Source organism: Oryx dammah, unplaced genomic scaffold (genome assembly GCF_014754425.2).
Source record: "Oryx dammah isolate SB20612 unplaced genomic scaffold, SCBI_Odam_1.1 HiC_scaffold_23, whole genome shotgun sequence".
NCBI classification, from domain to species: Eukaryota; Metazoa; Chordata; class Mammalia; order Artiodactyla; family Bovidae; genus Oryx; species Oryx dammah.
Window position 1 is genome coordinate 26,491,466 of NW_024070207.1, and position 27,854 is coordinate 26,519,319.

Below are 27,854 nucleotides of genomic sequence, written 5' to 3' on the forward strand. Positions count from 1 at the left end.
TATCCAGAATACCCAGTGTCTTATATTAGGATTTTTTCTACTAGGATCGGGCACATCGTATTGGTCAGAAGAAGCCAGTACGTGTGTTTCGTCTCATCACCGACAACACTGTTGAAGAAAGGATTGTTGAAAGAGCTGAGATAAAACTGAGACTGGATTCAATTGTCATACAACAAGGTATTTATATGTATAAACTTACTTAGATGCTTCTTTGGAAAAACACATGCAGTTTTCTTCAAAGGAGATTACTTTTAATGATAGTTGACCAAAATCTGCAATCTTAGAGAGGAAAGTCAAATTTAAAAAAAATCCCCATTTTGAAACCTAGTGTTCAGTATATGGGGTAGGTAGTGTAATCTCACTAGCTTATAGTTGAATGTCAATGGCATGCCTTTGAAGTACTTGATATTATGTAGCAGATAAAAGTTTGGCTTAAAAATTTTAAATATGTATTAGAGGGTGCCTTTTCATTCAGAGAAATTTGATCTGAGAAATGAAGTTTGAAGATGAAAAAATGTTTTTGTCCTTCTGTGTTTTAAGTGAATTTTATAAAAGGAAATTCATATTGACATAGAAGGTATGGTAGAAGAAAAACTTGCAAGGTTATTCATTTAAAAAACTACTTCAAAGTTCACTAATTTTCTGCTGTAAAGCTTTACTTATGGTTAAATGTGTGCTTAGTCACTCAGTCGTGTCCGACTCTTGTGACCCCATAGACTGTAGCCTGCCGTCTTCCTCTGTCCTTGGGATTCTCCAGGCAAGAATACTAGAGTGGGTTGCCATTTCCTTCTCCAGGAGATCTTCCCGACCCAGGAATTGAACCAGGTCTCCTGCATTGCAGGCAGACTCATGGTTAAATGTAGTAGTGTCTGATTAGAACTATTATGCTATGCTTTCTCTGAAATATCATTGAATATATACAATTTTTATTTTTATTATTAGGAAGACTCATTGACCAACAGTCTAACAAGATGGCAAAAGAGGAAATGTTGCAAATGATACGTCATGGAGCCACCCATGTTTTTGCTTCTAAAGAAAGTGAGCTGACAGATGAAGACATTACAACTCTTCTGGAAAGAGGGGAAAAGAAGGTAGGTTAAAATGGCTTTTTGTTTTCCTGATCAATTGCTTTAAAATCAACATACTTCAGCATAATTATTGTATTGCATTGTTTCAAATAACACATGTTTTCTGTAAGAATTTGTAGATTTATATCTAGGGATAATTTAGTATTTTTTTATTTTTTCAGTTTAATTTTTGGTGAGAAAGACTAGGGGCCAGAGTTTAAAATCAAGTGACCTTATACCTCATACTTACAATATTGGTATTTACTGTACTTAAAAGCCAAGTAAATTTTTTGTTTAGTCACTTGTATCAGGACTGCATTTTACAACCTTTCTTTTTGCATGGGATTAGAAATTATCTTGGAGAAGGAAATGGCAACCCACTCCAGTATTGTTGCCTAGAGAATTCTGTGGACAGAGAAGCCTGGTGGGCTGCTGTCCATAGCGTTGCACAGAGTCGGACACAACTGAAACAGCCCACCAGGCTCCTCTGTCCACGGAATTCTCTAGGCAAGAATACTGGAGTGGGTTGCCATGTCCTTCTCCATTCTTTTCCTGACTTATTTCATTTAGCATGATAGCCTCAAGGTCCATCCATCCTGTCTCAAATGGCAGGATTTCCTTCTCTTTAATGGCTGAATAATATTCCATTGTATCCATATACACCACATTTTCTTTATCCATTCATCCATTGATGGACACTTAGGTTGTATTCCTGTCTTGGCTATTGTAAATAGTGCTGCAACAAACATGGGGGTGAAGGTATCTTTTCGAATTAATGAGTTCATTTCCTTCAAATAAATACCCTGAAGTGGAATTTAGAATTGCTGGATCATATGGTAGCTCTATTTTTAATTTTTAGAGCAACCTTCATACTGTTTTCCATGGTGGCTGTACCTTACCACTAGTGCACAAGGGTTCCTCTTTTTCCACATCCTCACCAACACTTGCTATTTCTTGTCTTTTTGATAATAGCCATTCTAACAGGTGTGAGATGATATCTCACTGTGGCCTTGACTTGCATTTCCCTGACAATTAGTGATATTGAGCACCTTTTCAGGTATCTGAGGTTATATGTTGGATTTTGAGCAATCTTGTATTACTGTGTTTCATATTAGTGTGCAGATGTGTTGTTTAGTCCAAGTTTGCCTTTGTTTTAGCATTACCATGTGTCCCATTAAAATTATGCAGCAGAAATTATAATAGGGCTACATTTTTAATGATGAAAGATTTTAGAGAAAGCCTTAGTGAGAGCACTTAAGAAGAACCATTGAAATATTTAAAATACTTGGGCTAAATTAAATTTATATTCAAGTTTGATGTTAGCATTGCATTATTACCTTATAAATGAACTGATTGTATATTTCATATCAATAATTGCCTTTAAAAGACAGAGAATTCACAGATTTTTATAAGTAATTCAGTGATAATTTTCTAATTTCAATGCATTCAACTTTAGACCGCAGAGATGAATGAACGCTTGCAGAAAATGGGAGAATCTTCTCTGAGAAATTTTAGAATGGACATTGAACAAAGTTTGTACAAGTTTGAAGGAGAAGATTATAGAGAAAAACAGAAGGTAACTTTTTACTGTCAACTGTTAGATTCTCAGATTAGCATTTCTTCCTATAGCAATTAAATATTTAACAAAACATGGGCATTTACCTCTTACAGTACTCTACTATAGAGTGAAAGTGATGTAGGTCAAAATCATCTTATCCACGGGATACCTTTAATATATTTGCTGGTTGTTTATTGTTATTATTATTACTACTGTCCTCATTATCATTTTTGCTGTTGCTGCTATTACTGTACCACTACTTTGGTTTTTGAGAAGTAGTATAGGATTGTGGTTGAGTTCCTGGATTCTGAAGCTGAAATCATAACTCTATTACTAATTATGTGACTTAAAAATCTTTTCTAGTTGAAGTATAGTTGATTTACAATGTTGTGTTAGTTTCAGGTATACAGCAAAGCAATTCAGTTATATGTACACATATATATTTTTTTCAGATTCCTTTCCCTTATAGGTCATTACAAAATATTGAGTGTAGTTCCCTGTGCTGTACAGTAGGACCTTGTTGGTTATCTATTTTATATATAGAAGTGTGTATATGTGAATCCCAAACTCCTGATTTATCCCTCCTCCCCTTTCCCCTTGGTAACCATAATCAAGTGACTTTAGATAATCATTGTTTTCACCAATCAAATGGAAGTTGTCATAATTACATTTTAGAGCAATTAGAACAAAATGTGCAGTATTTAGTAATAATTACATTAGTAATAATGTTATTGTTGACATATACGTTAAATGCTGGAAGGACTTTGTTACAAGTGGTCTCATAAAAGAATGCCTTGTAATATACTTCATGGGCCACAAAGTTCCCTTGAAAAAAATGGAAATTTTGTTTATTTTCTCTGTTTAAACTGAAATTATGGCTGTAATTTTTGAAACTTTTAATTTTGAAATAGCTTTAGACTTTATTGCAAAAAAATAGTATGGAGTTCACATATATCCTTTACTCAGCTTTCATTGTAATGTTAACAATTTACCTAATCATATTACAGTGATCAAGTATAGAAAGTTAACCTTTTCCCCCAGTACCCTAGTATCCTTTCCCTGTTCCAGGGTTTACAATCCAGGATCCCACTTTTCAGTTTCTAAAAACAGTTTTATTTTTAAGAGCAGTTTTAGGTTCATAGGAAAAAGCAGTGGAAAATACAAAGAGTTCCCATATTTTATCTGCACCCCCCCCAACAGCTTCCTACACTATCAACATCTCATATCTGTTGAACCTACGTTGACATACCATTATCATACAAAGGCCATCATTTACATTAGGGTTCACTTTTGGAATTGTACAGTCTGTGGGTTTTGATAAATTTATAAATGATTGATATCCACCATTATAATATCATCCAGGATAGTTTCGTTGCCCTAAAACTCCTCCGTGAGCTGCCTAGTAATCCCACCCTCCTCTCAGCCCCTGACAACAATTGATCTTTGTACTATTGCCATAGTTTTCCCCTTTCCAGAATATTATATTGTTGGAATCATACAGTATGTAGCCTTTCCTGCTTGGCTTCTTTCACTTAGTAATATGCATTTAAAGTTGCTTTGTATCTTTTCATGACTTGATGGCTCATTTCTTTGTGGTGCTAAAATCCATTTCTGATGTACTACAGTTTATGCATTTATCTACTGAAGGACATCTTGATTGCTTCCAAGTTTTGGTATTATGAATAAAAGCTGCCATAAACATTCATGTGCAGGTTTTTGTGGGGATATAGATTTTCAACTCTTTTGGGTAAATCCCAAGGAGCACGATTATTGGATTGTATTGTAGTGGTGGTGGTCTAGTTGCTAAGTCAAGTCTGACTCTTGTGACCCCATGGACTGTAGCCCACCAGGCTTTTCTGCCCATAGGATTTCCCAGGCAAGAATACTGGAGCGGGTTGCCATTTCCTTCTCCAGGGGATCTTCTTGACCCAGGGATAGAACCCAGGTCTCCTGCATTGCAGGTAGTTTCTTTACCAACTGAGCCACCAGGGAGGCCCCGATTGTATGGTAAGAATGTTTAATTTTGTAAGAAACTGACAACCTGTCTTCCAAAATGGCCATACTGTTTACATTCTCATGGGCAGTGAATGGGGCTTCCCTGGTGGCACAGTGGTAAAGAATCTGCCTGCCAGTGCAGGAGATGTGGGTTCAATACCTGGGACACGACTGAGCAAGCATGCAGTGTAGTAGTATGTCTTTGTTTTAATTTGTATTTCACTGATGAATGATGTGGAGCATATTTTCACTTGCTTATTTCCCATCTGTATATTTCATTAGGGAGGTGTCTATTCAGATCTTTTGCCCATTTAAAAATCCGATCAATTGTTTTCTTATTATTGAGTTTTAAGAGTTCTTTGTGTATTTTGGATAACAGTCTTTTATCAGCTGTCTTTTTTTTTTTAATAAGACAAGATTTATTTCTTCTCAGAGTTTACATGAAACATTGGTTTCTCTCAGTCTGTGGCTTGTCTTCTCATTGTCTACACATTGCATTTCGTTGCTGTGTCTCCTTGGTTTCTTCTAATCTGTGATAGTTCTCAGTCTTTCTTTGTTTTTCATGAGATTGACACTTTTGAACAGTATTTTTCTGCTGTCTTGTAGTTTGTCTTTCACTTTGGGTTTTTGTTTTTTTTTCATGATTTGATTGAGATTATGGATTTTTGGCAAGAATGCCTTGGAAGGGATGTTACGTCTTTCTCAGTACTTCATACCAGGGAACATGATGTCGCTATGTTGTGTTACTGGGGACTTTAATCTTAGTCACTTTGTTGAGGTGGTGCCTGCTGGATTTTTCCACTTGTAGAGTTACCGATTTTCTCTTTGTAATTGATAAATATCTTGGTGGAGTTTGCTTACAATAGTTATTGTGGTGTTCACCTAACGGTAATTTTGTATTTCCTTTATTCCATCTATATTTATTAATTGGGATTTTTCTGTAAGGAAAAGCTGTCCCTTCTCCCCATTTATTTATATACTCATTTATTTATATCAGCATGGACTTAAGAATAGTTATTTTTTTAGTTATAATACAATTCTGTCATTTTAATTTTGTTACTGAAATTGCTCTATAAAGCTGTTATATTTTTAAACTGACAGAATGAATTTTTTAAAATAAAAAAAGCTTATTCTTGGATATTGATTTTATTAAAAAATGAGAGGTGAGTCATTTTAATTTGCATTGCAACTAATATGGTAATAGTGCTTTGTTGCTACCATTATTCCTGGCTAGTTTTTAGTATCTTGACCAAAATCTATCTAGTTATTCCATCTCTAACCTTAATTGAGACCATTTATGGTTTACTCTGATGAGATGGAGGTGATAGCCTGCATGCACAGTGTAGAAACTGCCTTCCTAATATGCTTTTTAGATCTCATTATGTGACTTTTTAAAAATTAATTTTGCAGTTATTCCTGTGGGCTTATTGGTTTTAAGAGTGTTTTTTGAAGTAGAAAATATTAAACAGTGAAGAGTCTAACCATCACTGGTGCATCTTATCTACATTCTTAGGGGAAAATTAGGCTTAATAAAATATTTGTCATTTCTAATATAACATTTTCCTGTGCTTCTAAGAAAATAATGATGTGCAGATACAAAAAATTTTAATAACAATTATGATGACATACTTTTATAATTGAATGATTAAATCAGAATTTTTCTGAATATTCTGAGTTGAGATTATAATGTGTTTTGTTATTTTTTAGATAGGTTCTTAAAATAGGTTCATACTATCCTTTGAAAAGAATTGAAAACCTGCAAAAATGTTGTTCATACATATCATGGAAATTGCACAGTAAGGGAGATTTTCATATAAGATTTGTTGAACTAGTTGCATTAGTTCATAACCATACTTGAATTAAGTCACAGTGGCTGACTGTGATTCTGAATAAATTGACCTAAATAAGTTTGTATTAATGTACTCTTATCTAAAACTAATTTAGCATATTTGTTCTGTTTTTGAAAGTACAGGAATTGCCCTTTAATACTTGTTTCAAATTTGATTACCTAAACCTTCACACAAGTATAGGTTAAATGGCCAGATACATTACTTTTAGAAAGTCATTATTATTGATTTATTTTAACCCCAATTGAGACAAGTAAAATATTGGTTATTGAAAAATATCTTTTCCATTACTGTTATCTCACATTAGCCCATCTGAGGGGAAAAACAAAACACAGCTCATTTCACTGTTGTGAGTATTTCTCATTTTACATAAACTCACATTATACTATCCATCTCTTACGAACTTACAGAGTTAAAAGAGACATTTAGTCTAACAAAGAATTGTTTTTTTCTGTCTCACAGACGTTTCCATATGTTGATACCGCCATTTTATTTGACTTTAGCCTTTACTTCTTTAGACACTGAGAATTTGTAGATTTCTAACCACTCTAGTCATCTTAGTTTATTATCCACTCTTAAAATGTACCTTAAAATGTATTATCTTTTATTTTAAAATTATTATTTTTAAGCTAAACTAAAAAAATATATTAGCTTAAAAATACTTAAAATGTATTATCCACTCTTAAAACTCAGCCTGTAGATGTGGTCAAATAGAGTGGGACCATTAATTGTAGATTAGTGGCCAGTTTTATGTAAAGGCACTAGGCTAGTTACTGTGAAATCAAGAAAAATATCTGAGCTAGAAAACCATACCTCAGACTCCAGAACTTCATTTTGTCACATTTGTATATTAACTTTTAAATAACTTTTTCTAGCTGATATCAGGATTAAGTTTTGTAATGCTACCAAATCATTGTCTACCAAATGCTATTAAATCACCCCACTTTGGATGTTTAATAATAGCTTACATTTAGCTCTTGACAGTCTACCTAATGCTTTCACATATATGGTCACATGTAATCCTCAGGTAGGTATTATTATTATTCCCATTTTACAGATGGAAAAAATAATTTCTTCAAAGTTATACAGTTGATAAAGTGGCAGAACCTGTCTCAAATTCAAGTCTTTCTGATTCCACTGGCTTGTCCCACAACTACCTTACCAAGAGGTCTCATTTTAAAATTTCTCTTGATTTGAAGGGATATATGGCTGTAATGTTGATATTCAGTATTTTATGCTTTTCAACTGTTTTCTAATTCATACACTTAACAGAGTTACCAGAACCAATGTTAGTCTTCCTCCAGTAGTAAGTCACTATTTATTTTGACATAAAATATTAACCAGATTGTACAAATTCTTCTCAATTACTAATAAGGAAGAGCTAAGCTTAAAACATACTTAAAAAAAAATAAACCAAAACCATCTTTGCACCTAAACTTGCTATATAGAATGAGGTTTTGGAATTTGGGGTGTATAGCTGTGACTTAAAAACACTTTTTGTTTTGAATATAGTTGATTTACAATATCGTGTTAGTTTCAGGTGTACAGCATAGTAATTTAGTTATTTTTTCAGATTCTTTTGGGGTGCATGTATCTCTTCCAGTGAGAGTTTTACAAAGCAAGTTTTGATTCTTCCTAATGCTTTGGTTTTCTCACACTTATACAGCCTTGATGTACTGGATATTTATAAAACAATTTGGAGTAATTAAACTCTGCATTCTTGTTTTTGTGTACAGCTTGGAATGGTGGAATGGATTGAACCTCCCAAACGAGAACGCAAAGCAAACTATGCTGTGGATGCCTACTTCAGAGAGGCTTTACGTGTTAGTGAGCCGAAGGTTCCAAAGGTAAAGCAGTATAAGGCCAGGTTTCATGTCTTATAGCAGAATTCTCTTGTAGCATGGTCTCTGATTCAGATTTAATTATATTAGTGCTAAATCTTAGTCTCTAAAATATAACAATACAGAAAAGTACTTGATATGCCCTAGCCTTATGAATGGATTCCATTGTATTTATTTTTCTATATATAAAAGAAATAGTAAAAGATAAGTTCACTTCATGAACTGAAAACAAATATGTGTGTAATGCATTTTTTCCCCCACAGGCTCCACGACCTCCAAAACAGCCAAATGTTCAGGATTTTCAATTTTTCCCACCACGTTTATTTGAGCTCCTTGAAAAGGAAATTCTTTATTATAGGAAGACAATAGGCTATAAGGTAATTTTTCAGTTTTTTAGATTAGCATAATATAATCTTTTAAGCTAATGTAATGTATTAAGCTAGACTAGAAAGTGTTCCATTTTAATGTGAGAACCTAAGAGTAAATAAAAATAGTGGTGTTTTTAAAACCAAAGAGAAGGTTTTTACTAGAAGTAAAGTATCAAACTACCCAGTCACCAGTGATATCATCACTAAATGAGATTAATGGAGAATTATCTAATATTTTAAAAATATTTAAAAACATTAAAAATTCATTTTATTTTAATAATGCTAGTGTTCAAGTGCTCAAAGAATATGTAGAGTAAGTAAGAGGTATATATTTAGATAGAAGTGAATGTATGGTAGATGATAAGAAATTTTTGATTATTTTCCTCAAAATGACCAAGAAATAGTATTTTCATGTTGATTGCTCATAGACTGATAGAAGCCCTGTTGGTGGTTAGTAGATTATGTTCACTTAGGTGTTAAAATAATGATAAATATGATAGTGAATTGTGGAATTTTAAAATGATCTTTTGGAATTCAAATTTCTTATTTATATAGGTAGATAGGAACCTATTTACAGTGAGTGAAATTTAAAGTTTGTGATACTAAAGCTATCACACTGAGAGATTAAGCATTCCAGGCTATTTCTGTATGTTGAAATTGGCTTCCTAGTGAATGGAAAGAGATGACCAAAGGTATAATAACCAATAGTATGAACAAAATGATACAGATATTAACACTAATATAATTTTTTGAAGATTTTTGTTTTATGAATTGGAAGCTGTGTTTTAAAATGTATTGTGAATCTTTATCATAAATGGAACTATGACCAATCATTTTGATTAGTAGCTGTCATGTGCCTAGAAGAGCTCCATATATATATATAAGATATTTATAAGTTAGTTCATATTTTGGAACTAAATGACTCTCTGGAATGTTTCTACTATTTGTCCAGAGTTAGAGCACTATCTTTTGAAATAGAACAAAAAAGTTTTGCTTGCTGTTTGTGTATCAAAGTTTAGATATATTTAAATAGGGATAAGAAACTTAAGGTGAATCTAAGTGGAAATGTATATATAAATAGGAACAAGAAAGTTAGGGTGAATATAAATGTAAACATTTATAAATAAAGTGGTTAGTTATAATCTGGTTAGGGAAATGTGATTAAATTTGAATGTATTTAACCAACAGGACTGGATAAAATCCTTCTTAGGAAGTTGTAGAAGAGTAGTAAAGTACTCTGGTTGAACATCAGATCAGGTATAAAACCAGCTTCAAAGAAAGGAAAACAGCGATACATTTGAAGAAACAGGCAAATTATAGGTTCAAAATGTAAAATAAAAATAGTAAAATTAATAAAGTAGTGAATAATATTTCATGAGGTAAGCATAATATACATGACCCCACTAGGGATTATTAAACATTTTAGATCATTATTTTCTGTTACTTTTATTGACTGTTATTAGTAAGACTTGAGAGGAGAATCAAATTGAAATGTTAGACCTCAGTTAGTAATCAACCAAATATCTGTGTAGAACATCTTATAATTGAATAATACTTTACCACTTCATTTGATTTCTAAGAAATGCTATGAGATAAGTGTTGTTATCACCTCTATATAATAGGTGAGGAAACAAGTTCGGAGAGGTTAAATGAATACTTCAAGGTCAGGTAGCTAACAGAGTTGCCAAACGTGCTGGTCTCAAACACAGGTTCTAAGCATTCAAATGCTATGCTCTTACCGCTCAGACATCCGGGGCTATTTCTGCATGTGACATAACTCTGCTTCTTTCTGCAGCCCTAAATAAGGACTGTGTTTACAGTGGTTTGACATGTTGTTTGGGAGGTGAGCCAAGTGGTAGTCAAGTAGCAGCAATAAAAAAATCACCTCTGTTAATATAGTTGTTTATACTCCTTCTTTGGAGATACTGAAATTCTGTTCCCTGTGATAATATAGTGCCCACCACATTCTCACCACAGCTCTGGTTTTAATGTAAACAGTGCCTGTCATTACAAGCAATTCTGGTTAGGGGTTGGGGGTCTTACATGAACAGTTGGGCAGTGGCCAGCTAGAAGGAGATGGAGGAGACAGGAAACTTTAGAAGAGAGAGGAATGAAAGTACAACTTTTAAAGGGTGATAGGGAGGAAGATGCGAGAAGAGAGGAAAAGGATGAGTGATGAGAGGGAAGATGGCATGGAATCCATGCTATGGCACCTTCCTGTGTTTTGTTCCTCACCTCCTGGAGAGAAGTGACAAGACAGGGAGTGTGAGTGAAAGGAGGGCTGTTTTTCATTTAAGACATATTCATTGAGTACTCCCCTGTGCCAGATTCTATGCCAGGCTCTGAGGATAAACTGGTGAATAAGACAAGGGGGTTCCTCACACGTGGTACTTATATTTTAATGGGAGACAGACATTACGCTGAAAGCACAGAGTAGTGACTTTATTTGGTTTCAGTGCTTATAAAGGGTGCTACGAAGGAGCATAACGTGGGTATCTAATGTGGACTGGGAGGTCAGGGAGGTGGTCTCTAAGGATCAGCATTTAAGCTGAGATCAGAGAGATGCATAGGAATTAGCCAAGTGAAGTGTGGAAGAGAAGCGCTAGGTTGGGGAGCCACAGGTACAGAGGTGTTGTAGGAAGGAAGAGTGCCCCTTTAGAAACTGAAAGAAGGCCAGTGTTGCTGGGGAGTGATGAGAAGGAGAATGACTGATGAGTGGGTTGAGTTGGATCATGTGGAGCATTGAACATTAATTATAGGTCATATTAATTTGGTGGAACTTTAGAGCAAAAGAAAGCCTTTTTAAGGCAGAGGGGTAGGTGGGTGATGGAATAATAACAGCAGATGCTTATTAGTCCTTACTTGTGTTGCTTACTCTCCTCAGTTGTTTAAAATGATTAGCTCATCCTTCTTGGAAGAGCCCTGGAAGTACATACCTATTTTACAGATGGGGAAACTGAGGCATAGAGAGGTTGAGTAATTTGCCCTGAGTAATTTGCTCAAGGTCAAACCACTTATAAGAGGTAGAGTATGATCAGCTTTACACTTTTAAAAACCACTCTGGCTGCAACACAGAGAATGGTGAGTTTCTCCAGGGAAAGCAGCCAGGAAGCTGCCACAGTGTGAAGATGAAAAGATGGAGGTGGCTGGGAGGTGGTGGTGGGTGGAGGTGGAAGGAGAATGATCCCCTGGCATTCCACTCCTAGTCCCAAGTTCTCCTCAGCCCCATCCCGGATTACCTTTGTATTGTCTTAAGACTTCCCTTGGTCCTCCATATGCATACTTAGTTGAGGATTTACAAGACAAAAAAGAAAATATTCTGGATGTTGGTTCTTTCTGAACCTTGTCTCTTCCATTCTTTACCAGGGGCTACAGACCTGAGCTAAGGTGGGTGCTTTAATTGGGTGGATCTTGTGTTTGAGTACAGTTGTCCCTCAGTATCTGCGGGGCATCGGTTCCAGAAGCCCCCACAGGTACCACAATCCGTGGATGCTCGGGTCTCTTATATAAAATGGTGTAGGATTTGCATATAAGCTATGCAAATGTGACCATATATTTTATATCATGTCTGTATTACTTACAATAGCTAATCCAATGTAATTGCTATGTAAATAGGTATAAATACAATGTGAATGCTATGTAAATGGTTACCTGCATGCAGCCAAAGCCAATTCACATTTTGCTCTTTGGAACTTTCTGGACTTTTTTTTCCCAAATATTTTTTGATCTGAGGTTGCTTGAATCCACGGATGTAGAACCCACAGATACAGAGGGCCGACTGTATGGACAGATGAGCATGGCATGTTAATCATCTGCAAAAGCTTCCTGTTAAGGACGATGTGGTATTGATAAGTGTTGGGCATATCTTCTCAAGGACATATAGCATTGAATTTTTTTTTCCCCTACTAAACCTCCAGAAAACTCAACCCGAGCCACAAAAGTGAATGGAGCAATAGTTTGTTCTTAGATAAACGGGACCATTGTAGTGGAGTTTCCTGATATTCTGTACATCGTTAAGCTCTCAAAAAGGGACTCCTCTCTCCTAAATGATTGTTAGCCCAGGGATTAGAGGTTCTGTGTGAAGCTGGGGGCACTGTGGTGCATGGTTCCATTTTGCCCATTTTGAGTCCCCACAGTCATGTTCTGTAGTGACTTGGGGTGGAGCTAGTGAGGGACTCAGTAGATTTGAAGCAGTTGGTAAATTGCATTTTTCTCCAGGGCCTGCTTATTTGCATTTTTATTTCCTATTGTGTTTTATCCGCTCCATACTCAGCATGACAAAGTCATAGCAGTATTGTTGATAATAAGATTTGGAATTGAAGAGTTTTGTTTTATTTGAAGCTGAGAGAAGTAGTTGTTTTACCCTCACCACTTGGCGGAGAGCTGTGTAGTATGTGCCCGTTCTCCCTGCTGTCTAAGTTTTGACCTTGTTGCAAGTTAGACATATTCAGAAGCTTCATTGCTTTTGTGACTTAAAGGAGTTACCCTAATACTTTTAATTACTTATTCACTAAAATCTTTCTGTCGGAAGAAGGTGACTGAATTGAAATTTCAATTGCAGAATTTTAAAAATCCAGAGTATCCAGAAGTCCCATGGAGTCTAAAGACCTGCAGAAAGAGTTTTGCCATAATAGAAGCTGAAGAAGGCTGTAGAACATTCTAGCATATATCTTAAGTAAAAAAATTCTTTAGAAGTGGATATAAACATTTGACAAATGCAGGAAGTTCTGTGATCTTTGTGAGTTTTGGTAATGTGTCATTGTGGGCCACCTGCTTTGCTGTGGTAGAACTAAAATATGTGAGTTGATTTCAGGTTACTAGTTTGATTTTGTGTGTTGTCACATTTAATTCTGTACTCCATATTTCTATGAAGTGCTTGCTGAAACTCCTAAGAAACATGACCCCCCCAAAAGTTCTTCACTTTTCCGTGGAACATAGCTCTTAATCACAAATTCCTTATAATCTGACTAGAAATCTAAATAATAATTGAGCTGTTTTCTTGAAAGATAACTTCTTGTATGTTAAGAACTTCTTGTATGCTGGAGACCATCAGTGAGATATATACAATGTGAGTACTTGAGATACTATCTAGGTATCTGTTTAGTCTTTTGGCCTATAATTTGTCTATTTAATTCTTTTATAGCACTTTGAGATGAGGGAAGCTTAATGCTCATAAAACCTCATGAGGTGAAAAATGAATACCTTTTAAAAATAATAAATATTAAGAAGTAGATTATTTGTAGGAGATACAGGAACCTCGGAATTTTGAGTCATTTCTAATTAAAAAATTCTAGCAGCTATTTTTGAGTAATTTTTAGAATTAAAATAGTAAATGTAAAATTAAATGTCATTCTCAAGTTTTTCTATATTAAAAATATGAGCAGTGGATTCTAAAATCTAATGGGTATAATGTAATATTCTGATTTTGCCTTTATTAAAATTCAAGGGATGAATTTTTAGTATTGGGGAATATCTACATAGGAATAAGCAGGTTATTTTGTATGGGTATATTATCCATTTTCTATCATAAAAATGAGGTATTTGTGAAATTTTTTGTTAAAGTAAGGGTTTTTGGGTATGCCAAGTTTGAAGCTATTTGGTAGAGCAATATCTTAAGATTAAATAGGTTTTCTGCAATTAAAATTAAAATTTGAGGCCAAAGTAACTTCACCAGCAATTTAAGGGGTCTGTTAAACTTTTAAAGCTGTGTCTGTAATTTTTTCAACATTATGAAAAAATTTCAAATATAGAAAAATGTTGAAATGATTATACAGTGAACACCACATATATTCTCCAATTTATGTCTTACTGTATTTGCTTTATCACCTATTTAACCATTTCTCCAGCTATCAAATGAATATCCTTATTTTTTATGCATTCTAAGTTGCAGATATAAAGTACTTCAATATGCATATCATTAGCCAGAATTCAATATTTATTTGATTTTTAAGGTAAAATTTATATACATTGAAATATATAAATCTTGTGTATCATTTGATGAATTTTGACAAATGGTATGCCCACATAACTGAAGTCCCTACAAAAATATAGAACCTTACTGTCCCCTAGAAAGTGCATCTTTCCAGTCAACTCCCAAACCCACTCCCCAGACAAACTCGCTGTTCTGATATTATTTTCCTCTGTAGATCAGGTTTTTTGTTCTAGAGTTTCACAGAAATGGAATCGTATAATATTTGTAAGGCTTCTTTCACTTAGCATAATGTTTTTGAGATTCATACATGTTGTCTCATTATCAATGGTTCATTCCTTTTTATTGCTGAGTACTATTCCATTGTAAGGAAATAGCAGTTTGCTTATCTAGTCTTTTGTTGTCGGACATCTGGACTGTTTTCTGGATTTTGGCTCTTGTAAGTAAAGCTGTTGTAAGCATTCTCCTAAAAGTCTTTGTAATAGTTCAAAGTGAAATTGCTGGTGTGCTGGTAATCTAACAGTGGAATTTAGCTATTTAAAAAAGTTTTGTTAAACCATGCATATCACTGAACTACACTTCATTTTTAATTTACAGCTTCCTTTTCATTTCCACTTGCTATCATCCTAGGCCAGGTGATCATACCTCATTTCTAGATTAGTTTAGCTGGTTCTCTTGCCTCTAGTTGCTTCCCTACTTAAGTCCATCCAGCACAAGGTTTACAGGTGATATAACACTACTCCCTTGTAATCTCCAGTGGCTTGCTGTTGCCTACTGTGTGGTTTGAGAAGGCCTTCTAATTCTGTCTCCACCTGGCCTTGTTTCTTATCCCTTCTCAACATAAACTCCGTTTATGCTCCTTCTGGTTTTTACCTTCACTGTTTTTGCTTTACTGCTCCAGCCTAGAATATCCTTTCTCTCTTTTCCATCTCCCCAGATCTTTAGAATTCTTAGAGTACAGCTCAGAGTTCCACAACTAGGTTGTGAGCTCCTTGTAGGCAAGGACCATGTTGGCTACTTTTTATATTCCAGTGAACACCTGTCATAGTGCTATGGATAAAATAGACATTTAGTCAGTACTTACTAATTTGATTGTCTCATACTGATGATTACAAATGAATCTGTTTTTTCAGTATTTCTTTAAAAAATTTTCTTTTGGCCACACCATGCATGTGGGATCTTGGTTCCCTGACCAGGGATCAAACTTGTGCCCTCTGCATTGGAAGCACAGAGTCTTAACCACTGGACCATCAGGGAAGTCCTTCAGTATTTCTTTTTAATGCCCAGTTAGTAGGTTTCATATTTAAACAATTACTGGATACAATAGTTTTTTAAAACATTTAAGTTACAACCCTGTGGTTGAAATGCTATGAAATATGTATAATGATTAGAGAGATATACCCTAATATGCATTTAAAATTATATCACAGTAAAACCGTGAGTATCTGATACCCCTGAAGGATGAGTCATTTTTGTTAGGTGTGCATTCCAAACAGTGGAAGGCTTACCATCAATCCTTTTCTTGCCATATTTAATGAAATGCTATAAATAATGTACTATATATGTTATATACCTGCCCTCCTAAATCAATGTGCTGCATTGTCACTGCAGATGCACTTAAAAATGATGCGAGGCTTTGCGCTGAGTAACTTAGTTTATCACTCCATACAGTGAATGCTGCTCCATACTGCTGAACTATATGGGTTGTCTGTGTTCATGGGGCCACACTGAGGCCCCTGGGGCTACAGTTTTGACATACAGATGACTGGCTGACTGCTTGCTTCCTTGTAGAGCTGAGCTTCTGTCCTCAGTCTTTTGAACTTGAGCTCTCTTCTTCTCAGTTGTCAGTGTATTGCAATTCTCTATACTATGCAGAGATGTATAGTATACACTACACTTTCTGTTGGTCACGGCTGCTGTAGTCTTTTTCCCTTGACTGCAGGTCCCATCGCAGCTGTTTGTGTGCTTTGCTTATCCCTTCCCTCTTATATATATATGGTCTCTTTATTTCTCTCTCTCTCTCTTTTTTTTTTGCTTCTTCTTTATTCTGTCAGTTCTTTCAGTCTTTGCATTTTATGTGAAGATGGTCTCTCTTTCCATGCCCTGGCAGGCAGTAAAAGCACTCTTTTCTTTTTGCACGCTGAACTGATCAGAGCATTGGATGCAATCTTCAGGTGCCTTGCCACTTCTATACCCTGGTCTATATTGCCAGGTGAATATGGACTCTTTCCGTACTACCAAACTTTTTGTTTCTGGGCTTGAGGTTTTATTGTATAATGTTGGTGTTGGGGATAATGATATTATTACCATGTATTAACGATATCATAGGCATTTTTTTCATTCCACAGTATGATTAAATCTAGAATATAATGTGGCATTTAGCAATGGGTTTTTAACTATACAATACCACATGGCACATTTAAGAACAATTTTACTTTGGTAATATCATGGTAGTAGAAATGTGGAGAGGATCATGTGTCATGGTATGATAATTTACTGTTGAAACAACTCTACATATTGATACACGTTTGTATACCCTTAATTAATTTTTCTCAACAGTTTACTCATAACACATCTCTCAATCTTTAGGTCCCAAGGAATCCTGATATCCCAAATCCAGCTGTTGCTCAAAGAGAGGAACAAAAAAAGATTGATGGAGCTGAACCTCTTACACCAGAAGAGACTGAAGAAAAAGAAAAACTTCTCACACAAGTAAAATATTTTAAGTGATTGAAATACTTCTAGTCAACCAGTAGAAGAAAAGAAAATATAGATCACACTTATTTTTTATTGTATGGGCCTGATACCCTGATCAGACACACCAGCAAAGCGCAGGGCCATAGTGTAGACATACATTTAGATCAATGATCCCTATTTTTTAATCCCTTATATAAAACAGTATTGGAAATACTAAAAGATACATAAATGAAAAATGTGTCAATTATTAGAAATAAGACATGCATTTTATCAATTACACTAAAGTCACTTAACCCACATATGAATCCTGATAGACAATAATTACTAGCATATTCTTAAAAGATTTATTTTATTGATTATGAGCTCTCCTCTGAAATTATACTCTACTAATCTTTTATTTATGGAATGACTTCATAATTCTCAAAATGCCTCATATCCTTTCTTGAAAAGAATTTTAATACAGTGGTGAGAAATTTCTGAAGCTTTTTACTCATTGTATAGTTAAAAGTTAATAGTTATTAAATATTTAAATAATATTTATATTTACTAATAATTAAATATAAACATTTTCATTTGAACAATATATTAATGCTTTCTGGTCATTGTTGCTTTAATGAGTTTTATGAGTGACATACTTCTAAAATAATCTGTAGAAGATAAAAAGAATTACAGTGCAAAAGGTACTTGCAAAATAATAAATAAAAATGTGTTCTACCTTAGTATAGAAAATAGCCAGCAAGATTTATTATTCAACAAATTTTTTGAGCAATATGCAAAGCACAGTGCTAGGAAATTTTCCATATTAATTATTGAAAGTTCATTTTTATATTTATATCTTATTTATTATATAGGTCTTTTCTTTGTTATAGCATGTAATTTTATTGAATGAATTTTTACAAATTACATTCATAAGTTTCTGAGCCAAATGCCTAGAAGTCATAAAGTTCAGTTGGAAAATGTAATTGCAACTGGCTAAATATTAGGACTTCAGTTCAGTTCAGTTGCTCAGTCATGTCCGATTCTTTGTGACCCCATGAACCGCAGCATGCCAGGCCTCCCTGTCCATCACCAACTCCCAGAGTTTACTCAAACTCATGTCCATCAAGTCAGTGGTGCCATCCTGGCATCTCATCCTCTGTCGTCCCCCTCTTCTCCTGCCCCCAATCCCTCCCAGCATCAGAGTCTTTTCCAATGAGTCAACTCTTCGCATGTGATGGCGAAAGTATTGGAGTTTCAGGTTTAGCATCAGTCCTTCCAATGAACACCCAGGACTGATCTCCTTCAGAATGGACTGGTTGGATCTCCTTGCAGTCCAAGGGACTCTCAAGAGTCTTCTCCAACACCACAGTTCAAAAGCATCAATTCTTCAGTGCTCAGCTTTCTTCACAGTCCAACTTTCACATCCATACATGACTACTGGAAAAACCATAGGCTTGACTAGACGGACCTTTGTTGGCAAAGTAATCCTGCTTTTTAATATGCTATCTAGATTGGTCATAACTTTTCTTCCAAGGAGTAAGCGTCTTTTAATTTCATGGCTGCAGTCACCATCTGCAGTGATTTTGGAGCCCAAAAGAATAAAGTCTGACACTGTTTCCACTGTTTCCCCATCATATTAGGACTTACCATAGAATAAAATAAAATATTTAAATATTCATGTTTTATTTTCAAAATTTATTTCCTGAACACAAAAATAAAGTTATGATCTTAGAATGTTCCTTCGCTTGCAGTATATTGTAAATGTACAACATATTGTGAATATACAGTCTCAGTTGAGAAATTGCTTTTGTTTGTAATTAGAAACAAAATCAAGTTTTTGCCCCTCTTAGTACTTGAAGTCATCTTTAGTAATTTTTCTCTACTGCTCTAAATAATCTTTCAAAAAGTCACAGGAGTACAAAGGAACAAAATGTGGCAGAAAACTTTATCAACTAGAGGTTAGGGATAGAGTTTTGCTATGCTGAGGGTATCACATTTATGTGGGTTGGGACGTGAGGAATGGAAGACAGAAATTTAGTCTTGTAACTTCAGAGACATGCTAATAAATACCAAAGAGACTGAAAACACTGATTGGTCAAACTGTTCTCTTTTAGGAAAGAAATTGAGTGGGCCCAATAACACCGTTTATAGAAATCTTATTTATGAATATAATTTTGAACAGAAATTATTTATTCACAGTAATTTGGAATGATGTAACGAGTTATAAAAATTTTCTTCAGTCTTTTTTTCTTTATGTATTTTTTTTATTAAAAGCATCCACATTTTTTTTCTTAATTTACATGGGAACACGTCTGTGAAAAAAATGAAGTACTGGAATATCCAGGACTTCAGCATTTATATTAGCATTTTTATTTTATGTACTTGTATTTTAATGTTTTAGGCATCTATAAAATATGGAGTTAAAAACTATATAATATCTTGGAACTATAAATCAGTTTTTAGTACTTAGAGGGAAATATATTCTCTTTATGATAGAAAAGCAGTTATTTTTGCAGTAACATTAACTCAACTTTTGATTCCAACATAAAAAAACCTAGGATTTTATAAGAAGAAAAATTTTAAGTCTTTTGAACTATTTTTAATGTATTGTTGTATAGAACTAAATAGAACAATATTTGGATTTGTTAATTTAACCTCTATTGATGATGCTTGCTTTTTTGTTCACAGGGATTCACAAACTGGACTAAGCGAGATTTCAATCAGTTCATTAAGGCTAATGAGAAATATGGAAGAGATGACATTGATAATATAGCTCGAGAGGTGGAGGGCAAATCCCCTGAGGAGGTCATGGAATATTCAGGTTTGTATATATAACTTCAAAAATGGTGTTTTACTTGTAACCTTATACATTTCTTTGTGTCAGTTTAATTATACCTTTGTTCAGAGACCTTTAGACTTTTATGAATAAACTGTAGGTGAAAGTATAAAATATAATTGCATTTCTATGAAAAGATTATAAGACTTACAAAAACAAATTGCTGTTGTCCCTGCTAGTTAGCTAATAGAGCCAAGTATAGCACTGATAAAACAAGGGTAGCCAGTGGATGATCATCTTCTGGGCAAGTCAAGTCTAAGACTTCAGTTTCAGTGGATGGAATTAGTGTTTTTCTAGGTTGTCCTTGAAGTAGAGAATTCCTATCAGGTTCTTTTAGATCCTTAGACACTCTCAGGGTTTCCGTTTGCTCCAGGGAGGTTATATGAATTCCATTAACTCCAGGCAAGCTGGAGTAGATCTGAAAAGACTGCTTGAATAAATCTGTTGACAGGTCCTGGAATCAACTCCCTCTCTTACTCAGCTGTGTCTTTGGTCTTGACCAGAACTAAATTATGTGCCAAAGCATATGGAGTAAATACTGATTTCCATGTCACAGTGCAGCCAACCTAATGCTTCTGAAAAGAAATCTTATTAAAATAGACAAGTATGTGTAGTAAGTTTTCTTTATGTAGAACATAGGAAGTTTCTAAAGTCCAAATAGGTTGAGCTCTCAAATTTAGCCACTTCACTTCCACTTTTCACTTTCATGCATTGGAGAAGGAAATGGCAACCCACTCTAGTGTTCTTGCCTGGAGAATCCCAGGGACGGAGGAGCCTGGTAGGCTGCCATCTATGGGGTCGCACAGAGTTGAACACGACTGAAGTGACTTAGCAGCAGCAGCAGTAGCTGTATAGAACCTAGAACATTTCTCCTCATAGAAATGTTACAAAGTAGGTTTAGGTTTCTGTGCTAGCCCCTCAAAGCCTACTTAGCCTAACAAGTGAAATTCTATATTTTTGCTGTGAAAAATAGTAGGGAGGAAACATTGAAATAAAATTAAATATGCCAAAGATTAATACAGACTAGGAACAACTTTTAATTTATTTATAGTGCTAGTGCTTGAATAAGTCTATGTTTAATTAGGGAGCAGATACTTTATTTTTCTTTTGGAGATGTGAAAGAGCCTTCTGGTGATTGTCAGGGACTTTAGAGATGGATTATATTGAGTTGTTATTTCGTGTAGTATAACATCAAGTCTATGAATGTTCTTTATTTTGATACCAGCATAACATTACTGCTGCTGTTACCATTTGCCGCATAAGTTTAAGGCATTTGGAGACTTAAAAAGGGGTAAAATAGAGGAGAGAGTTAAATTTTAGCAGCAGGAGTTGAATGAAAATAGTGTAAAAAGATATGTGCTGAGAAAGTTTCTGAAGTAGAATTTTCTTCAAAAGATAAGAAGGGGAATAAGCATCAATGTGTATGAAGTTGCAAGAAAAAAAACACCTGTGGTGGATTCATGTCAATCTATGCCAAAACCAATACAGAATTGTAAAGTAAAAATTAAAAATAAATAAATAAATTAAAAAAAAAAAAAGAAGATACTATGTCAGATATTCCTTCAAATTGACACCAGGCCAGGTAGGATGATTAACTCAGGACAGCTTAATTGGGGCTGTGCCAGAGGATATAATGTTCAAATAAAAGCATAGCTTAAATCAATATCTGTAGTGTCTTTTGAAATTCTAGTCATCTGAGATGGATAATTAAAAACTTTATAATAGGGACTTCCCTGGTGGTCCAGTGGCTAGGACTCCATTTTCCCAGTGCAGGGGGCCTGGGTTCAATCCCTGGTCAGGGAACTGGATCCCACATGCTGTAACTAAGAGAGAATGTCCCACTTACTGCAACTAAGACCTAGTGCAGCCAAATATATAAATAGAAAAAAAGCTTCATAATGTTTCATGAAAGGAAAATTGCTAACCTAAAACTTTCTTGTTGAGGTCTTACTTTTAAATGAAAAGAGGTATTTAATACCCCTCATTTATTATACCCTAAGAGTATTTAATAATTGAACATATATATATATATATGTGTGCATGTGAAAGTGAAGTCACTCAGTCATGTCCAACTCTTTGCGACCCCATGGACTGTAGCCTATCAGGTTCCTCCGTCCATGGGATTTTCCAGGCAAGAGTACTGGAGTAGGGTGCCATCGCCTTCTCCAGGGGTTCTTACCAACCCAGGGATCGAACCTGGGTCTCCTGCATTGCAGACAGACACTTTACTGTCTGGGCCACCAGGGAAGCCCTATATATATGCATATATATGTATATATCGGAGAAGGCGATGGCACCCCACTCCAGTACTCTTGCCTGGAAAATCTCATGGACGGAAAAGCCTGGTAGGCTACAGTCTATGGGGTCGTGAAGAGTCGGACACGACTGAGCGACCTCACTTTCACTTTTCATTTTCATGCCTTGGAGAAGGAAATGGCAACCCACTCCAGTGTTCTTGCCTGGAGAATCCCAGGCAGGGACGGTGGAGCCTTGTGGGCTGTCGTCTATGGGGTCGCACAGAGTCGGACACGACTGAAGCGACTTAGCAGCAGCATATGTATATATATATATATATGTCTATATCTACTTATGACTCTGAATCTTAAGTATAAACAGTATAAGTTCACTGTATCCTTTCCTGCTAATTCTTCATTCTGTAGTTCCTTGGATTCATTTATGTAAGATGACAGAAGTGTGAAATAATAACTCTTGTTTTTTTCAGCTGTATTTTGGGAGCGTTGCAATGAATTACAGGACATTGAGAAAATTATGGCTCAAATTGAACGTGGAGAAGCAAGAATTCAACGAAGGATCAGTATCAAGAAAGCCCTGGATGCTAAAGTACTATATTTCCTAATTGTCAAATTACCAATAGATTGTTTCAATTGATGATTAAATGGTGATTAGCTTTGACTTATTATTACTGCACATTTAGTTAGAAGCACTATTTTGTTTAAATCTATAGATTGCAAGATACAAGGCTCCATTTCATCAGTTACGTATTCAGTATGGAACTAGCAAAGGAAAGAACTATACTGAGGAAGAAGATAGATTCCTGATATGTATGTTACACAAAATGGGCTTTGATAGAGAAAACGTGTATGAAGAATTGAGACAGTGTGTTCGGAATGCTCCTCAGTTTAGATTTGACTGGTTTATCAAGTCTAGAACTGCCATGGTATGTATTCTTTTCTTGCTTATGGATTCCTCCTACTTTTTTTTTCCTTCCTACTTTTTATGTTAAAACATTTCAAACGTCACATATCCTTCACTTAGATTCTCTAATTGTCAACATTTGCCACATTGGCTTTCTCCTCTTACTAGTATATGCATATGTGCATATATATGTGTGTGTGTGTGTATACTTCCATACATAGAATCTATCTATACATATAGAATCTATATATTATAGTCAGAAATTCAGAAACACAGCTATATTCATAAATCTAGATCTGTATTTTCTATTTATTAATATACAGATCTGTGTTTCTAAACCATTTGAAAGTAGGTCACAGACATCATGTGAGATTTTATTTTAGCTTGATGTAATTTCCTGTTACTTTCTGACATGAATTGTGTTCCTGTTAAATCCTAATGCCGCTTAGCAGTGTTCTTGCTCGTATGGAAATAAATGCTGATATGGAAAGAGTCGTGTTTGACTCTTTGCGACCCGACCCCATGGACTATATAGTCCATGGAATTCTCCAGGCCAGAATACTGGAGTGGGTAGCCTATCCCTTCTCCAGCAGATCTTCCCGACCCAGGAATCGAACCAGGGTCTCCTGCATTGCAGGTGGATTCTTTACCAACTGAGCTATCAGGGAAGCCAGAAATAAATGCAACATGTTTTTAATGTTGGCACTGTCAGTCTTTTGTTAGTTGAGTTAATTAATACAAAAATAGATTCATATAGCCTAAAAGAGTTGGACACGACTGAGTGACTGAACAACAACAACAAAACATTAAAAGTATCCAGAAACCAACAATCCAAACATTGGACATTTTTCTTTAGTTTCTATCATAAATGTTTTTTGGCCAAAAGTTCATAGAGATGTGAAACTATGCTTGATATTTTGTCTGACCCATTTTATATTCTCAGTTCAAATTGAATAAAAAGAAAAGAAAAGTTTGACTTGCTATATTGAAGGTGCTAATTTTGGTGGATGCTTTATAAATCAGATATTTTGTGTTAAAACTTAATACAAATTTAGAGTGTTCCTGGATTGTTATTAGACTGTGTCTGTCAAGTTTATGGAATACGTAATACTGAGAGAGGTAGCAAATACTTTGGATCAAGCTTGGATCAAGCCAGAATACAAAAGGAACTAGAGAAATTGTAATGATGAATCAATTGAATCTCCCTTGCTACATGACAGTAATAGGGATGAATGTAAAGTGCTGTACTTGTATAAAAGAATAGGAAGAGGTATAAATGTTAATAATACACAGTAGAAAGAACTGAGGAAAGAATAAAAAAGATGAGGATTAATCTGTAGCATGAAGGACTGATGTTGGAGGAAGAGTTGTTTGACAGGTTCTTTGGATCATTGAAATAGACTATTGAAGAACAGTGTAGAATAGCTTTTCTATTAGCTTTGAAAATTAGATTCTATTTTGACAGTCTGAAGACTTTGTCAGTGAGCTTGTTGGCCTTTTAAGGTGCCTTCCAGCTTGATGCAGCTATGACCATGTTTAGAAGAGAACTCCTTTCAGAAGCCAGGCATTTAAAATTTTTAGCCATTTGGGGTTTTATGCATATAGTTACCTAATTTACAGCAGCATTAACAGCTTGTAAAAGACAAATACCTACCTGCATTTGTTGATGAATTGTGTTTTAAATCATACATGCCCTTTTATGTGATGGAACATTTGCAGAGTTTTGTATATTATTTCAGTGATATTTTACTACTTTTTAAAGGTTGAGTTTAATGCTGTTTTCAGTTTCTAGAAACATTAAGCTAAAGCAGTAGGGTGAAACAGATTCAGAAGTGCAGGGGAAATTTTATATTACTTGTAATATGAACATGACTGTAGAACTATGTAACCTTATTTCATTTTCTAGGAAAAAACCAAGTGTATTGTTAATGACCACTAGATGTCTCTGAACTCCCTTGTAAAGAATCTTTTCCTCCATCTTTCTACAAAACATTTACGTCTTTCTTTACCAAGAGGTTTAAATCTTTAATGTATGTTTTTCAAAGAGTAGATATTAACTACATAGGTGACTGAAAAATGAAACTCTTATTTTGCCAGTTAAAAACGAAGACAATTCTGTCCTTAATTATGTTCTGGAAGGTGGAATTTATGATTTCTAAAGAATCTTTAAAAACATATAGTAGCTTATTTCATAGTAAATATTTTAATCCAGAGTTTTTGTTAAATTTTCCATTATATCATTTCCTTCCTAGTTAATGGGTAATTTTTATGTTTCTGGATTTTGACTATTTAGACCATCTTTTTAGAATATTTCATGATAATATAAATCATTAGGGAATTAAAAAATGGATTCCTGTTATTTCTAGATGATCTTTTTTCCCCTCATTTTAAACGATTGGTTTTGTATAGTGGATCATTCACAATCTAGGAAGTGAAACTTCCCCCTTGAAGGAGGCAGTTGTGATTTCCATAATTAAAATAATTTGCTTCATTGAAAAACCCCAAAATACAGAGGATATAACTTGATTCATTATGTGCATATGTCACTGTGTTCAAATTAACATTTTATTAATGATTAAACCTTAAACTTAGCTTACTAAAGAGGCTGTCTTTAAAAACAATCTTGCTTAAAGATGACTTTCCCAGAGACACCAATAAATAGTGTGAAATACTTAGGAAAAAAAATAGAAACTTTGGTAGTTATATTTTATTCAGAGATCTCAAACTACTGAATTCACGGCTTCTGACTTAACAGTCTTAAAATGCTTAAAGGCATGAACCTTCACTTCTGAATATGCCACATTTTGAAAGCCTTCAGCTAAAGGTTGAAAATTTCTTTGAGGCTCTTTTCCATTTAAAAATGCTGGCTATACAAAAGAGAAAATGAGTTTTAGTTCCATTTCTGTATGCTAAAAAGATTATGATTTCTTTCTCTGAAAAATTGTGTGGTCTTTAAGTAAGTAATCAGTCTCTATTGAACTACATAAACAAGTAGGAAGGATATGATCAATTTAGATTTTTAAGCTCAGAGCATATGAATTGCCCTACCATTTTGCTTCTAAGAAAAGAAATGTATTATAGTGAGGTCTTAGTCTTAGGACATTTAAAACTATCAGAATTAAAAGTATCTTTGCCAGATGACTATAAGAAGAAAAGATAATACTTTGTATAGTACCTTTTATACTATAAGGTTGCCAATCCCTTTATCAACAGTAGCTCATTAATTCCTTTTACTGAATGAATTTCAGGGCACTATCTTCATTCATTTAGTGACAGACTGACATGACTGGGATATTTGAAAAGAATCTGAGAAGTCTAAAAGATCTAGCACATTAGTCAGTTTACTGGAGAGGACATACTGAAAGTATCCAGAGTTTAATCAGTAAGTCCTTGCTCCTGCTTAAGTTCTTTGAGGTACTCAAAGAATAAAAAGCAGAATTTGGCTCTCTGAAATAAAGAACATTTCTTGATATAGCGACTGTACTTTCTTGGCAAGGTTGCTCTGACTCTTCATTTTAGCCAAAAAATATTCTTAATTTTTAGACTCTAGGGAGTTTTTTCTTTCCTCTCTTAGACTCTCAAGAAGCTCTGTGTGCATATCCTGTGGCCATGGACCTTAGAGTTGAATGAAAGTATTAATAAGTCATGATTACAATTGCCTTGCCTTTTGTGATAGTTCAAATGAATTTTTTAGGTAGTATTTCAGAGAATTACACACTGTTGTACAATGTAATAAAAATTTCATGTTATTGCTGTTTGTTTTCAAATCACAGCTTTATTATTAATGAAAGTGTTCCTTATTTAAAATTAAGAACATGACATTCCTCATTAGAGTTGTAGGAGAAAAAAGACTTTTTAGAAAATATTGCTATAGCTTTTTATGAGCTTCCTTCCCTTTTTGTAGGTTTATCTGTGATAGTAAACATTAACTAAGTTATTAGTTAAGCACAGGATATTTGATAAATTATTTGTCCAGTCAGAGAAGAATTTTCTTTATAGATACTTTAGAAAAACAGAAGTCAAGGTAAAAAATTCCCAAGCTCTCCTGTAGTCACAATGACACTTTTGTTTGTTGCTTATGCAGTGTAGCCTAGGACATTTTATAAGGAAGGCCACTCAGGATTTTTCATTTTATGTACTAGTACTTAATTGTGTGATAACAGCTAATATTGGTATCTTAGAGCATTACTTTCTTAATGAAATGTGAGGATATGAATTAATACATTATTCAAAAAATTGGTAAAATATAAAATTATTGATGAGTTCTTGACTATAGAATTGTTAAAATATATTTATGCTTATGAGTTCAGTTCAGTTCAGTCGCTCAGTTGTGTCTGACTCTTTGCGACCCCATGAATCGCAGAACGCCAGGCCTCCCTGTCCATCACCAACTCCCAGGGTTCACGCAAACTTACATCCATCGAGTCAGTGATTCCATCCAGCCATCTCACCCTCTGTCGTCCCCTTCTCCTCCTGCCCCCAATCCCTCCCAGCATCAGAGTCTTTTCCAATGAGTCAACTCTTCGCATGAGGTGGCCAAAGTACTGGAGTTTCAGCTTTAGCATCATTCCTTCCAAAGAA

General features: G+C 34.7%; 1 protein-coding gene and 1 non-coding gene across 8 annotated transcripts in view; one reads left to right on the forward strand and one right to left on the reverse strand.

Annotated features, from left to right (window-relative positions):
* SMARCA1 (SWI/SNF related, matrix associated, actin dependent regulator of chromatin, subfamily a, member 1) overlaps window positions 1-27,854 on the forward strand; it is a 67,976-nt gene that overhangs the window by 31,256 nt on the left and 8,866 nt on the right. For all 7 annotated transcript variants that reach the window (XM_040265192.1, XM_040265193.1, XM_040265194.1 and 4 more), the window contains 9 exons: window positions 45-177; window positions 943-1,091; window positions 2,524-2,643; window positions 8,204-8,314; window positions 8,572-8,685; window positions 17,195-17,317; window positions 19,970-20,102; window positions 22,840-22,958; window positions 23,083-23,295. In XM_040265192.1, the coding sequence (XP_040121126.1) occupies window positions 45-177; window positions 943-1,091; window positions 2,524-2,643; window positions 8,204-8,314; window positions 8,572-8,685; window positions 17,195-17,317; window positions 19,970-20,102; window positions 22,840-22,958; window positions 23,083-23,295 (1,215 nt within the window). The remainder of the gene's footprint in view (window positions 1-44; window positions 178-942; window positions 1,092-2,523; window positions 2,644-8,203; window positions 8,315-8,571; window positions 8,686-17,194; window positions 17,318-19,969; window positions 20,103-22,839; window positions 22,959-23,082; window positions 23,296-27,854) is intronic.
* On the reverse strand, window positions 15,790-15,862 carry TRNAG-UCC. The gene has a single exon. It is a non-coding gene; the product is annotated as a tRNA-Gly (tRNA).